Below are 15414 nucleotides of genomic sequence, written 5' to 3'. Positions count from 1 at the left end.
TCTCCCCTCATTCGATTGGACAATGGAAAGACGCAAATGACGTTGGGCGCTTTACCATTCTCAGCGCTCCCTCAAAAACGCAAGGTGTCTGCGTGCATAAACAGCACACATCATGCTCACTGCCCATAGAAAATCATTCAAAAAAGGCGCCTGCAACTGCCATAAACGCATTCGGTGTGATCGACCCCTTAAGGTACATTCACATTATAAGCGACTACAAAAGAGGCGTTACTATATCTGGTTGTCATAAACAAATGAGTACCGTCCACTCCAGTAACTGACGAGAGACGGAAGACGTGAACTCCACTGCTTCGTTCTCATTGGTAGTCGCTCCCGAAAGTCGCTCATAATTTGCATAAAGTTAAATATTTCTCAACTTTGTCGTGCGACTAGACATGCCCCATCCTGTCGCCAACCGTCAATGATGCTCGTGTCTCCAGGAGGCAAGTTTTCATGGAAATCAATGAGATTGCGTCGCTCTGGTAAGCGAAGGTAAGATTACATTGAAATTAATCACCCAAATCAATCATGCACAACATTCATGTCACATTTCACATCATAAAGTGCAGTCTAAGGTCATCATTACTTTTCTCTGTAAGAAAGAGAAAATTTAGCTTATTTAGTAATAGATATAGGATAGGCGTAGTAAGGAAATGCTCCAGCTTACACCTTTTCCGGTCATTATGTATATATTAATAATGAGAGAGCGGGGTTAATTATGTAAGATGTAAATACTGAAATAAAAATATATATTTTATTTATTATTAGCTTTAAATGTCCATAAATGTTTTATAATGAACTAATAAAAATGTACCTTCTTCATGTGTTCTGCTATGATTTCATTGCTACAAAACAGCATGACGTGCTGTAACATCAAACATTCTGTCTGATTACGTAATTTACAGGCTACTTTCCAGCTTTACACAATCTCACTCAAATAAAACAAGTAACAATGGGTTTGAATGATTCGCCCGGTCATTTTAGCACAATGTTGAATGAAATTCCTATCTAGTGAAAACATTGATGTTATTTGTTCTTCGTCCATAGTGGTCTTTGTGCATGAGATCAGATTTGATTTTCTTATTGAAGATAAAGAACAAAAGCCTCACAGCAAATCTGCAAAAATGTAGGGAAAGTGTCTGTCTTCTGTCACACCCCACGTGCCATTCTATTTATTTTGCTCAAAGCCAGTGATGTCATAAGACACTTCCTAAAGAGTTAATTCAAGCCATTCATCACCGTTAATTCAAGCCATTAATCACCAGTTAGGGCCCAAACAAGCTGTTGCCTAGCAAGTGAGGAAATACTACAAGAGGTCTATTTATCTGAGGGCAAAGGGTTACAAATCTTCAAGTCTACGTATATAAATGATGTAATGAAACTAACGTAAACTTAATTATTACTATTTTTATTCAGTTTGGAGATATAAAAAGAGCAGGTGCCCCTTTAGAAAATGATCGCAGTCAACATTAGGATATAATGGTACACTTAAGAAAGATGCTAATTTGAGTCCTGAACACCTGCAGCATTCCATAGTGATAAGGCAATAAAAAATAATTTTCCTAATATTTCTTGTAAAATATTTTATATATATATAAAGTGTTAGTTTACTAGATTTTGTCAGTCCATACCTGTATGACTTAATTCAGTTTAACATTACAGAAGAATTGTTTTATTTTATATAATACATTTTATAAATGATATAATGAATTGAATTCAAACTTTTATAAATAAAATGTATGTGCTTATATTTAATGTGACATAAATGTAAATAAAACAACTGAAACCATTCAACTCAATGAAAATATCTAATAATTTAAAGCATAACAACATTTTAAGGACAACGTTATATTCAGAATCTGTGGTTTGACTGCAATTTGTTATTCATGAAAAAATGTCCAATATATTGAGTAAAATCGTTAAAAACGACATTTTAACAAAACAATCGAATGAATAAGCTAAAATAACTTTGTAAATCTAATGATAAAACGAGCAGTCATATTTACTGTTTATTACTTGCTTATTAAAACATTTGAAATACCTGAGGTGCTGTAGACATGCACGTGCAGATTCCACATCTTTAGTGCTCAAGGGTGACCGTACTTGGTTGACCCCATTATGATAACTAACTGTGGTACTAGTAAATCGTAGGGATGTGTGTGTAACTATGGTAAATGACTGTGGTCAAGCAGCTGTTGCGTCACACTCCCGTCCAGCAGATGGCGCAAACTCGCCGCGTGTTACAAAAGACGAAGAAGAAAACCTGACGAGCAGCTGGAAGTGTTGTTGTGGTGTTGTTGCAGTTTTATTGTGTGCGAACGAAGTTTTATTCTCGTTTACTGTAAGTAAATTACTGTTTTTTTACAAGACACTTTTATGTTTTCAGAGTTATTTCTGTAGTCAGAAAGGTTTTGTTTCTTGTTTTAACAAACCTGGAGTCGTTTAGAATCCTATTGAAATGATGTTTTTGTGTGAATATTATATTGGTGATGTGTTTGTGTTCAGATGTTCATCATGAGAGATCAGATGGATGTGATGTGCTGTAAATCAGTAGGAACTGATCTGTCCATGCTGGATATTGATGATTTGATGACAGAAATCTCTCAGCTGAAGAAAGAGGTGGCGTTACTGGAGTCAAAGCTCAGACAGAGAGATGAACTCAACACAAAGGTTTGTATAAATTAAAACACTTAAACACTCTTTGTCATCATGATTGAGGTTTGTGTGTTCAGTGTTGATGCTATAGTGAAAGTAAATCATCACAACCTGTTTGTTATAATGTTATTTCCAGGATGTATCTGGTGTCTCTCTCTGTGGCTTTACTGATCAAACATCTACAGATCTTCTGGTTTCTGTCTGTAATGAAGACCAGAAGACATCAGTGAATCTGCTGGACTGTGGGATAGAAGTGAAACAAGAAGACACAGAAGCAGATGAAGGTGATTTGTTTTATTCAGGTATGTACAGTTTTTTTTTTTTATCAAAATTAACAGATATTTCATAAGTTCAGTGTTGGATCGATGTCTAGGACAGTTGTTTCAGTCTTTCATTAAAATTAATCCGTTCAAATTAGTTATTTGTTCCTGAATTGGACAAATCCCCGCTGGGCATCGCAAAAGTTTAGTTTTTCCTTACTGGATAGGATTTGGTCTTCCAACCACCAGTTTGTGCGAGGAAGAGAGAGAGCGAGACAGTGGCCGTTTCTCAATATGCGTTTTTGTCTATACTTGTGTTCTTGTGGACTTGGGCCACGACTGATGACGTTTAACAAGTACTGTTCCAAATCAAAGTTCGCATAAAGCCTAGTTCACATAACATCCCTGGATGTGTTCTTCATCCGCCCATTTTATCGAGGATGCGTCAGGAGGTGACTTGTTCATAATGATTTTCTCTGTTCATTTTAGATCAGAAAGTGGAAAACGAGGAAATTTCACAACTCGATGAAATGGAGGAGAATCCTCATCATTTGATACCCAAAGAAGAATCTCTGAGTTGCTCGATTACTGTGAGGAATTTGTCACCTAAAAGGAACAACAAGCAAAAGGCAACAGCCAAAAATTCTCTTATTTGCCTTCAGTGTGGAAAGACATTTCCCTATAAATATAAACTTATTAAGCACATAAGAATTCACACTAAAGAAAGGCCTTACAGATGTGATCAGTGTGGAAAACGTTTCATGATTAAATGTCACCTTACTGAGCACAAGAGAATCCACACTGGAGAAAAGCCTTACACCTGTGATCAGTGTGAAAAGAGTTTCATTCGTAAGTCGGAACTCAACAGGCACATGAGGATTCACACTAAAGAAAGGCCTTACAGATGTGATTGGTGTGTAAAACGTTTCACGATTAAATGTCACCTTAATGAGCACAAGAGAATCCACACTGGAGAAAAACCCTACAGATGTGATCAGTGTGGAAAAACCTTCACTCGCAAGTCAAGCCTTAATAAGCACATGACAATTCACACTGGGGAAAAGCCTTACAGCTGTGATCGGTGTGGAAAAAGTTTCAGTAATAAATGGCACCTTAATTACCACACGAGAACCCACACAGGAGAAAAACCTTACAGATGTGATCAGTGTGGAAAACATTTCCTGAATAAATGTAACCTTAATGAGCACACGAGAACCCACACTGGAGAAAAGCCCTACAGATGTGATGAGTGTGGAAATACCTTCACTCGCAAGTCAAGCCTTAATAAGCACAAAACAATTCACAATGAGGAAAACCAGACCCGGTACTAGGCTTGCTGGACTTGGGGGGACAGTCAGGATTTTTGGGTGGGCAGCCATTTCTCAACTAAAATGATTCATACACTAAATTGATTGATGTTTCAATCCAATATTATTTTGCATATGTCTTATAATAAAGGGCTATTTCTTCACCCTATCATACATGCTGCTGCAGCAACAACCATAAAATAAGCAAATGCTCCAGCTTACACCTTTTCCCGGTCATTATGTATATATTAATAATGAGAGAGCGGGGTTAATTATGTAAGTTGTAAATACTGAAATAAAAATATATATTTTATTTATTATTAGCTATAAATGTCCATAAATGTTTTATTATGAACTATTAAAAATTGACCTTCTTCATGTGTTCTGCTATGATTTCATCGCTACAAAACAGCATGACGTGCTGTAACATCAAACATTCTGTCTGGTTACGTAATTTACAGGCTACTTTCCAGCTTTACACAATCTCACTCAAATAAAACAAGTAACAATGGGTTTGAATGATTCGCCCGGTCATTTATAGAACAATGTTGAATGAAATTCCTATCTAGTGATAACATTGATATTATTTGTTCTTCGTCCATAGTGGTCTTTGTGCATATAAGATCAGATTTGATTTTCTTATTGAAGATAAAGAACAAATGCCTCACAGCAAATCTGCAAAAATGTAGGGAAAGTGTCTGTCTTCTGTCGCACCCCATGTGCCATTTTATTTATTTTGCTCAAAGCCAGTAATGTCACACCAAGACACTTCCTAATCAAAGGGTTAATTCAAGCCATTCATCACCAGTTAGGGCCCAAACAAGCTGTTGCCAAGCGAGGAAATACTACAAGATGATGTCTATTTATCTGAGGGCAAAGGGTTACAAATCTTTAAGTCTACGTATATAAATGATGTAATGAAACTAACGTAAACATAATTATTACTATTTTTATTCAGTTTGGAGATATAAATAGAGCAGGTGTTGGTACAGACCCAAGCACTGAGAGTATGTTGCGGAGCTTTCAAAACCTCACCAGTTCCAGCCTTACAAGTAGAAATGGGTGAAATGCCGTTGGAATTAAGAAGGGTACATTTGATGGCAAATTATTGGGTTAGTCTGAAAGGGCACAATGACACCCATCCCACAAAAGCAGTATTGAAGGAGTGCTGGGAGAATGATCGAAATGTAAGGGAAAACTTTGGGAGGATTGGAAATAAAATAGCTGAAGAAGATTTAGGTATACTCAATGTGAGATTAAGTCCTACAGTAGTTTTCCCAGCATTAGCCCCATGGAAGATGATGTGGCCAGAGGTAAACTGGTTTGTTTTAGAAGAAAAAAGGAAAGCGAGGGAGGAAATTAATTTAGTGAGTGTATTTAAGAATCGAGTAGGAGAAGAATATGGTAATTTTATTCAGATCTATACAGATCCTGAGACAGAAGGATTTGGAATACCAGGGCAACAGATAGAAATTAGTAGAAGAGCATCGGACAAGTTAGGGGTTTACACTGTAGAAATGTTGACAATATTGGAGGCATTGCGGTGGCTGGAGAAGAAGGGACAGGTAAAGGCGTTGATTTGTTCGGACTCGTCTTCAGTTTTAGGAAGCTTAAGATCGTTTCTATCAAAAAGTAGACAAGATATTCTGTATGATGTATTGCAGCTAAGCACAAATATAGTCAGTAAGGGCAGTCAGGTCAAGTTTATGTGGGTTCCAGCACATGTGGGGATCAGGGGTAATGAGAGGGCAGATAAACTAGCAAAAAGGGCATTATTGAAAGATACTATAGAAATGCAAATTTGCCTTAGCAAATCAGAGGTTAAAAGCATAGTATGGGAGAAAATAAATCAAATGTGGCAGGTAAGGTGGGATAGAGAGGATAGGGGGAGACAGTTATATCAAATTCAGAATAGTGTCAAAGGAAATAGGTTGGTAGCTGGTATGGTAGCTGGTAATTGAAGAGAGGAAATAGTGATAACAAGGTTAAGGTTGGGTCATTGTAGGGCACAGTTTAGGGTACTGATGACTTTTCTGAAGGAGACAGGGCTATATAATAGGATTTGAGATAGTTATAGGGGGGAAAGGAGGGAGGTAATGTAGGATTGAAAATGTGTTTATTTAAAAAAAAATTTGTGTGTATATATGTCATTGAGAAATAGAGAGTAGACCTATTATCAAGTCCATATTCCGGAACAGAGGGGGCGGTAATGCTCCATTAAGCTGGTTGCCAACCGCCGGTAAAAAAAAAAGAAAGAAGAAGAAGACGCTGTTGCGTCACATTTCTGTCCAGCAGATGGCGCAAACCATGCACAAACTCGCCGCGTGTTACATAAAACACAGACGAGGAAGAAAAACTCACGAGAAAAGTACAGGTTGGAAACACCCAGGCAGCATGTAGTTCATCAAAGTGTATATAAATAGCAAACACGAAATGTTTATTAATAGTAGTATTTTTATTATTATTATTATTATTATTTTTTTTTTCACTAAATGTATACAACCAAGTAGTGCTCCATACTCCAATCCAGTAGGTGGCGGTAAATGCACCTTAAGTTGGTTTGCCACCCGCCATTTAAACAACAGAAGAAGAAGAAGAAGAAGAAGAAAAACTCACGAGCAGCTGGAAGTGTTGTGGTGGTGTTGCTTTTTTATTGTGTGCGAACGAAGTTTTATTCTCATTTACTGTAAGTAAATTGCTGTTTTATTTTACCAGACACTTTTATGTTTTCAGAGGTATTTCTGAATTCAGGAAGGTTTTGTTTCTTGATTTAACAAAGCTGCAGTCGTTTATTGAAATGATGTTTTTGTGTGAATATTATATTGGTGATGTGTTTGTGTTCAGATGTTCATCATGAGAGATCAGATGGATGTGATGTGCTGTAAATCAGTAGGAACTGATCTGTCCATGCTGGATATTGATGATTTGATGACAGAAATCTCTCAGCTGAAGAAAGAGGTGGCGTTACTGGAGTCAAAGCTCAGACAGAGAGATGAACTCAACACAAAGGTTTGTATGTACATCCGTGTAGCTAAGCCGATCATCAATGACCACTCCCAGGTTTTTGGCCGTCCTGGAAGGCGTGGTGGTCGACGAGGAACCTAGCTGAATGGAAAGGTTATGCTGAATCTTTGGTTCAGATGATATGACAAGCAGTTCTGTCTTCGCAATGTTAAGCTGGAGATGGTGATCCTTCATCCAGAGTGAGATAAAGGATCTCACTCTGTTTGTTTGTAAAAGTTAAAACACTTAAACACTCTTTGTCATCATGATTGAGGTTTGTGTGTTCAGTGTTGATCCTATAGTGAAAGTACATCATCACAACTGTTTGTTTTAATGTTATTTCTAGGATGTCTCTCTCTGTGGCTTTACTGATCAAACATCTACAGATCTTCTGGTTTCTCCCTGTAATGAAGACCAGAAGACATCAGTGAATCTGCTGGACTGTGAGATAAAAGTAAAGCAAGAAGACACAGATGAAGATTATTTGAATTGTTCAGGTATGTAAGTTTTTGTCTTGGGTTAAAATAATTTTTTTTTGTGGAGGTTGATGAACAAAGTACCTCACCCATGTGTACAAAGGGCTTGCAACTGTTTTATATGTAAACATTTCATTGATAAACGCAAAGTATTTTTAGAAAAACAGTGGTCTTTGTGAAGAGTTTTACAACCTCCTACTAGTGTTGCGCGATGTAAAATCGTCCTATTGTCAGCTTGTGATATCGTTGATACACAATAGTATGTGTATTCAGACCTGATGAAGCCAAAAGAAACAATCACAGACAGATCAAGGTGATTTGATTTATTTGAGAAAAACACAAACACAATTATAGATTCAGAAATTCTCAGTAAATTTTTTTACTGTGTCAAATTCTTTATGATTTTCTCTGTTCATTTCAGATCCGAAACCGGTAAAGGAGGAAATTTCACAACTCAATGAAATGGAGGAGAATCCTCATCATTTGATACCCAAAGAAGAATCTCTGAGCTGCTCGATTACTAGGAGGAGTTTGTCACCTAAAAGAAAAAACAAGCAAAAGGCAAATGCCAAAGATTCTTTTATTTGCCCTCAGTGTGGAAAGACCTTCAAATATAAATGTAAACTTAATGAGCACATGCAAGTCCACAATGGAAAAAAACCTTACAGCTGTGATCAGTGTGGAACGGCCTTCTCTCGCAAGTATAGCCTTCTTGTTCACATGAGAATTCACACTGGAGAAAAACCTTGCAGATGTGATCAGTGTGGAAAGACCTTCACCTATGCATATAAACTTATTGAACACAAGAGAATTCACACTGGAGAAAATCCTCACACATGTGATCAGTGCGGAAAGACCTTCAGGAATAAATGGAACCTTACTGAGCACATGAGAACCCACACTGGAGAAAAACCCTACAGATGTGATGAGTGTGGAAGGACCTTCAAGAATAAATGCTACCTTATTGTTCACACGAGAACCCACACTGGAGAAAAGCCTTATAGCTGCGATCAATGTGGAAGAACCTTCAATCACAAGTCTTGCCTTAATACTCACATAAGAATTCACACTAGAAATGATTCTTACAGCTGTGATCAGTGTGGAAAGACCTTCAAGAATGCATTCTACCTTAATGAACACATGAAAATTCACACTGGAGGAAACCCTTTTAGATGTGATCACTGTGGAAAGGGTTTTATGCGCAAGTACGATCTCAACAGGCACATAAGAATTCACACTGGAGAAAAACCTTTTAGATGTGATCAGTGTGGAAAGGGCTTCACTAATAGATGGCCCCTTAACGAGCACATGAGGTATCACACTGGAGAAAAACCTTACAAATGTGTTCAGTGTGAAAAGAGCTTCATTCGTAAGTACCATCTCAAAAGCCACATGAGAATTCACACTGAAAAAAATCTTTAAGAAGCCCCTACTATGCACACTAGAAATGTGTCAAATATGAGAAAATGATATTAACCGAATGCTCTTGGCATGTATTATATGATCATCAAATACTTTTTCTTCAAATGAGCTTAATCCCAGCATCAGGTCATTCGGAAATACTGGTTTGTAGGCAGAATCCATTAAGAGTCTGATAGAAATGCTCATTTATTAGAAAACACGTCAGGGTTTCAAATCCCAAAGTTCATGCTGAATTGAGTTATCATCTTTTACAGAAATCACTTTGAACTTGTCTAAATTAACTGGTTCTCGCCACGACCATATCCGTTGTTGTGTAAAATGCAAATTATCCAACCTTTGAATCCTAGAATTTTAACCAATTTTATGTGTAATCCTTAAGAATGTTAGAAAGCCGTGTTATGTTGTCATTTTTTTTACTTCAAGTGTTGCTTCAATGCAAAGTATTATAATCACTGAGTTGGGAACATATGCATGACTGCTCTTAAATGCATGTTTAACAAAAAAGAAACATATACGTAAGAAATAATTAACGATGGGCCATTGTATTATAAAAAAATAATGCACACCCAAGGTGGTTACATCGCGGGTGTGCATTATTTTCACATAATTCAAAGGACCAAAGTTAATTATTCCGCTTATACCACAGTGACTACAAACATTGCACTGGTGCCTATTTTTTAAGACATTTGACAGGTTAGCTGTGCGGTTTACAGAAAAAAAAATCAACATCCATGGAACCTTTCTTAGCCAATCAGCATTCAACAGGCAATCTTACTTAAGGTTTTGAGTTTATTAGAGTAAAGTAGAGAGAGATTGATGCATGTATTAGATAGAAATAAAGCATAAGAGAGATATTACCCTTTAATGCATGATTTGCAGACTTGTCGTCGGAGAAGAACATACAGAAGAAGAAACTTCGTTGTATACGTATAATGATATTTGGGGCGTTCCCCAGTAAATGTAAGATCAAAGAATCGAAGGCGTTACAAGGGCCCCTGGATATGATCAAAGACCTTGGACTTGAGACCTTGTCTATAAATTGATGCAGCTGGAGAACTTGAACAGATCTGGATGCCGCCAGCATCTCTGTTGTCTGACAGCCTGACACTCAAATGCTTTTTGAACTTTAGACTTAGTTGTAGACTCTGTATTTTTGTTTCATTTTTACTTTCTTTTTTTATTCAATTCGGGAAAACAAATTGTATGAATAAATTTTATAAAAGACAAGAAGAGGTCTGCGTGCTTGAACTTAGTTCAGAGAAAACATCCACAGGGAAGTCTTCTGCCAGTCTTGTGTGAGTATGATCTAATCTAAGAGTGTTACTTTAATTAAAGTAATGTGATTAGTATACTTAGGGACAACTTAGCAGATTCGACTCTCCTTGCCTACCCTGAATAGAAAGAATAGGCAAAAGGTACATAAGTTCCATACCATAAAACAGCGTAGATGAACACCAGGGGCATCATTAGGCCATTTTGCTATGTTAGATCCGTAAATGAGAATTGCAAGTAGCAACTGCCCCAAAACTGCTTATGTTGGGAAGGAACCTGTGTTTTTTATGACATCAAATTAGGGTTTTCTGACATGTATGGATTTGTGTTTATGCCTGATCTAGAAATTGCACTATTTGGATATTCTGTTTCTTTGTCGGACTATAATGTTTCTGTACAAAGCACCATTACTTATGGAATGATTTTTGCTAAGAGTATAATTTTAAAAGAAAGGTTTGGTATTTTACACTTAAAGCCCTGTTTTCAGATTGTTTATGATAAAATAGAACGGTTTTGACTTAAATTTCGACATATGCGGCTGCCCCGAGAATTTTTGGGTGTTTGTTGTTTTACCTCCCACCTCTACAATGGGTGTATAGGTGCACTGGAACAATCCTTCCAAAAATGCATTAAACTTTCGTTTACAAAGACGTGAAACTCACCGAGTGGTCAGGGGTGTTTACTGATATGCACACACACAAATCGCTGCAAAAAACGCATTCCAACAGGTTTTATCGTAGTTTTTGTCCAACTACATTGACTTGTATTAGATGTGCTATGAGGTACGGTATTACTCCAGCACCGGAAACGGAGTTGTTTGTATTCTTGCAATTAATAAGTGTTTGCATAATATGTGTGTATGTGTACTGTGTGTAGGTAGTATTTATATATAAATTATATTATATATAAACATTAATGTATGCAGTCGTGATTGCCTTTACATTATCCCTTACTTAACACAATTGTCAGCACACTAAGGTTTTAAAAAAATATCACCCCCTCACATGGTGATGCTATTTACCATCCAGTCCCCAAGCTGAAATGAGTTTGACACCCCTGATTTAATAAATATTCTAGTATAGTATGAATGCATAGTGAAATATATCAAAAATATCTTCTGTATAAAGTTTAAACTCTGATATGTTGTTAAAATGAAATAAAATTTTGAACACAAGTTTTCTTAATTTCTTAATTTTAGACTTTAAAAAATATATATTTAATGAGCTTGTGTCCTACTTCATGTGGTGCTAAGCAGACAGCTGGGTGATGTCAAAGAACTGCGAGATTTCTCCAATCGCTATCGCGGTACTTTGATGTCATTCGCCTGGCGGTTTTTGGGGTGCCCCTTCAGGGGCATGACTTATGGCAAAGTAACTGTCCCAGGTTGGTTAATACTACTATTACAATTATATAATTAATTTCCTTTTCTATTTAGGTTAAGCTTGTTTAAAATGTTCAGTCTCAACGTTGGAAATGTGTTTCTTAAATAAATACACCACGCGGGCTGCTCTTTCATGGGAAAAACAGCACGCGCCTCCAGCCTTCAGCTGAACTGACTCAAGCGCACGCACAGCAGAACGTTGTCTGACAGACCACTCGTTTCTCTCAACTTCGTCCCAGTTCAATTTTACAACAACTTATTTTAGTTGCTTAAACAGCATTTAAACTTAAAATTTAGGGTAGTGTCACAGAAACTCGTCTGACGGCAATAACAGCACAGTTTTTAACGTGCAAACAAAGTACTGACAGAAATATTCATCTGATAGGAAATTTCGTTTTATCAGGTAAGGCACGTATTATTTCACAAATACACAAGGTGTTCTTTAACCTTAATTTTTATCGTCTTTATTTAAAGGTTTTATGCAACACATTTGGACTGGTTGATTGCAGCGTTACCATGATAACGAAGAGGACAGTAACTGGTAAATCGTAGGGATTTGTGCCTGTGTAACTATGGTAAATGATTGTTGTCAAGCTGCTGTTGCTTCACGCTTCCGTCCAACAGATGGCGCAAACGCACTTCGTTTTACATAAAACTACAGATGCAGAAGAAAAGTTCACAATACGAGCAGCAGTAAGTGTTGTTTTTGCTTTTTTACCAGACAGTTTTTATTAGACTTTCCAGAGTTTTTTCTGCACTCCTGAAGGTTTTGTTTCTTGATTTTCAAAGCTGCAGTCTTTTATAATCCTATGGAAATGAAGTTTTTGTGTGAATATATTATAATGGTGATGTGTTTGTGTTCAGATGTTCATCATGAGAGATCAGATGGATGTGATGTGCTGTAAATCAGTAGGAACTGATCTGTCCATGCTGGATATTGATGATTTGATGACAGAAATCTCTCAGCTGAAGAAAGAGGTGGCGTTACTGGAGTCAAAGCTCAGACAGAGAGATGAACTCAACACAAAGGTTTGTATAAATTAAAACACTTAAACACTCTTTGTCATCATGATTGAGGTTTGTGTGTTCAGTGTTAATCCTATAGTGAAAGTACATCATCACAACTGTTTGTTTTAAAGGGATAGTTTGGCCAAAAACGATATTAAACCCATGATTTACTCACCCCCAAGCTGTCCGAGTTGCATATGTCCATCGTTTTTCAGACAAACACATTTTCGGATATTTTAGAAAATATTTTAGATCTTTCTGATGATTAAATGTAATATTACGGGGTCCAGCCATAGTCCACGACCTTCAAGTCCAAAAAAAGTGCGTCCATCCTTCACAAATTAAATCCAAACGGCTCCAGGATGATAAACAAAGGTCTTCTGAGCGTAATCCGTGCGGTGTTGTTGTAGAAATATCCATATTTAAAATTTTATTAACGTAATTAACTAGCTTCCGGTAGCGCCGCCATCTTAGACTCAGGAGAGAGTATTAGCGTAGTGTACGCACTTTTCTTAGTGACGTATGACAAATTCGGAGGGCGGGGGGACAGAGCAGCAGCAGAGAAACCTCTGTACGCTCCGTAAGCGCTCATCCTGAATGCGGTTGAGCGTAAGATGGCGGCTCCACCGGAAGGTAGATAATTACGTTTATAAAATTTTAAATATGGATATTTCTACAACAACACCGCACGGATTACGCTCAGAAGACCTTTGTTTATCATCCTGGAGCCGTTTGGATTTAATTTGTGAAGGATGGACGCACTTTTTTGGACTTGAAGGTCGTGGACTATGGCTGGACCCCGTAATATTACATTTAATCAACAGAAAGATCTAAAATATTTTCTAAAATATCCGAAAATGTGTTTGTCTGAAAAACGATGGACATATGCAACTCGGACAGCTTGGGGGTGAGTAATTCATGGGTTTAATATCGTTTTTGGCCGAACTATCCCTTTAATGTTATTTCCAGGATGTATCTGGTGTCTCTCTCTGTGGCTTTACTGATCAAACATCTACAGATCTTCTGGTTTCTGTCTGTAATGAAGATCAGAAGACATCAGTGAATCTGCTGGACTGTGGGATAGAAGTGAAACAAGCAGATGAAGGTGATTTGATTTATGTATTTGATTTATTTTATAATTTTTGTTTTTTCCTGTGTCAAAATTGGTCTTTCTTGTTGTGTGATGAACATGTTTATACACTCACACACATTAAAAGAACCACCCGTGTGAAAGTCACTATCTGTCACTCCCTGATTGGCCAGCTAATCTGTACGTTGTGAATACCTCCCTACCATGTTTGAAAGATTCGCTCACAATGCAATGCTGACAGGAGTTAACTTACAGGCCATGAATCAAGACACAAACAAAATTATAGTTGCAGAAGTTCTCATTTTTTACTGTCAAATTCTTCATAATAATTTTCTCTGTTCATTTCAGATCTGAAAGTGGTTAAGGAGGAAATTTTACAACTCAATGAAATGGAGGAGAAACCTCATCATTTGATACCCAAGCAAGAATCTCTGAGCTGCTTGATAACTGTGAGGAATTTGTCACCTAAAAGGAACAACAACCAACAAGCAACAACCGATAATACTCTTATTTGCCCTCAGTGTGGAAAGACCTTCACATATAAATGTAAGTTTAATGAGCACATGAGAGTCCACAATGGAGAAAAACCTTACAGATGTGATCAGTGTGGAGCGACCTTCACTCGCAAGTCTAACCTTAATGTTCACATGAGACTTCACACTGGAGAAACACCTTACAGCTGTGAGCAGTGTGGAAAGACCTTCAAGAATAAATCAAACCATACTGTTCACATGAGAATTCACACTGGAGAAAAGCGTTACAGATGTGATCAGTGTGGAAAGAGATTCATGCGTAAGATCAATCATAATGGGCAAATAAGTATTCACACTGAAGAAAAGCCTTATAGATGTGATCGGTGTGAAAAGAGTTTCATGCACAAGATCGATCATAATGGGCACATCAGAATTCACACTGGAGAAAAGCCTCATAGCTGTGATCAGTGTGGAAGAACGTTCACTCACAAGTATAGCCTTATTGTTCACATGCGAGTTCACACTGGAGAAAAACCTTACAGCTGTGAGCAGTGTGGAAAAACCTTCACTCGCAAGTCTGATTTAAGGAAGCATATGAAAATTCACACTGGAGAAAAACCTTACAGATGTGATCAGTGTGGAAGAACATTCACTCACAAGTATTGCCTCATTGTTCACATGAAAATTCACACTGGAGAAAGACCTTACAGATGTGCTCAGTGTGGAAGAACCTTCACTCGCAAGTATTACTTGAATGTTCACATGATAATTCACACTAGAGGAAACCCTTTTAGATGTGACCAATGTGGAAAGACCTTCAAGAATAAATGGCACCTTAATGGTCACATGAGAATCCACACTGGAGGAAAGCTTTAAAAAGCCTGTCAAATATGAGATAATGATATTAACTGAATGCTCCTGGCATGTACTGTATTATATGATCATTAAACACTTTAGCTTCAAATCAGCTTAATCCCAGCCTCGGGTCATTCAGAAATACCGGTTTGTTGGCAGAATCCATTAAGAGTAAGATAAAAATGCTCATTGGCGTCATTAGGCCATTTTTA

The 15414-nt window shown here is 37.3% G+C and overlaps 1 protein-coding gene and 1 long non-coding RNA gene across 2 annotated transcripts; both read left to right on the top strand.

Moving 5' to 3' along the window:
• Window positions 1-2797: 2797 nt before the first annotated feature.
• LOC129430382 (uncharacterized) lies at window positions 2798-15314 on the top strand. The gene is made up of 6 exons (XM_073874832.1): window positions 2798-2957; window positions 3405-4188; window positions 8009-8014; window positions 8409-9120; window positions 13754-13889; window positions 14223-15314. Exons 2-6 carry the CDS (start codon window positions 3446-3448, stop codon window positions 15221-15223), a joined length of 2598 nt encoding a protein of 865 aa, XP_073730933.1. The 5' UTR covers window positions 2798-2957; window positions 3405-3445; the 3' UTR covers window positions 15224-15314.
• On the top strand, window positions 11794-12800 carry LOC129430958 (uncharacterized). The gene is made up of 3 exons (XR_008639686.2): window positions 11794-12179; window positions 12251-12469; window positions 12641-12800. It is a non-coding gene; the product is annotated as an uncharacterized lncRNA (long non-coding RNA).
• Window positions 15315-15414: the final 100 nt, after the last annotated feature.

The sequence above is a fragment of the Misgurnus anguillicaudatus genome, chromosome 13 (genome assembly GCF_027580225.2).
Source record: "Misgurnus anguillicaudatus chromosome 13, ASM2758022v2, whole genome shotgun sequence".
Classification (NCBI taxonomy): Eukaryota; Metazoa; Chordata; class Actinopteri; order Cypriniformes; family Cobitidae; genus Misgurnus; species Misgurnus anguillicaudatus.
The sequence above is the reverse complement of the archived record's forward strand: the minus strand, read 5'-3'. Positions and strand labels throughout refer to the sequence as shown.

Coding starts and splice junctions, on each gene's coding strand:
- LOC129430382 (XM_073874832.1), top strand. CDS start 3,446: ATGGAGGAGAATCCTCATCATTTGATACCCAAAGAAGAATCTCTGAGT. Junction 9,121..13,753: donor TTCACACTGAAAAAAATCTT/TAAGAAGCCCCT, acceptor TGTTATTTCCAG/GATGTATCTGGTGTCTCTCT. Junction 13,890..14,222: donor AGTGAAACAAGCAGATGAAG/GTGATTTGATTT, acceptor TGTTCATTTCAG/ATCTGAAAGTGGTTAAGGAG.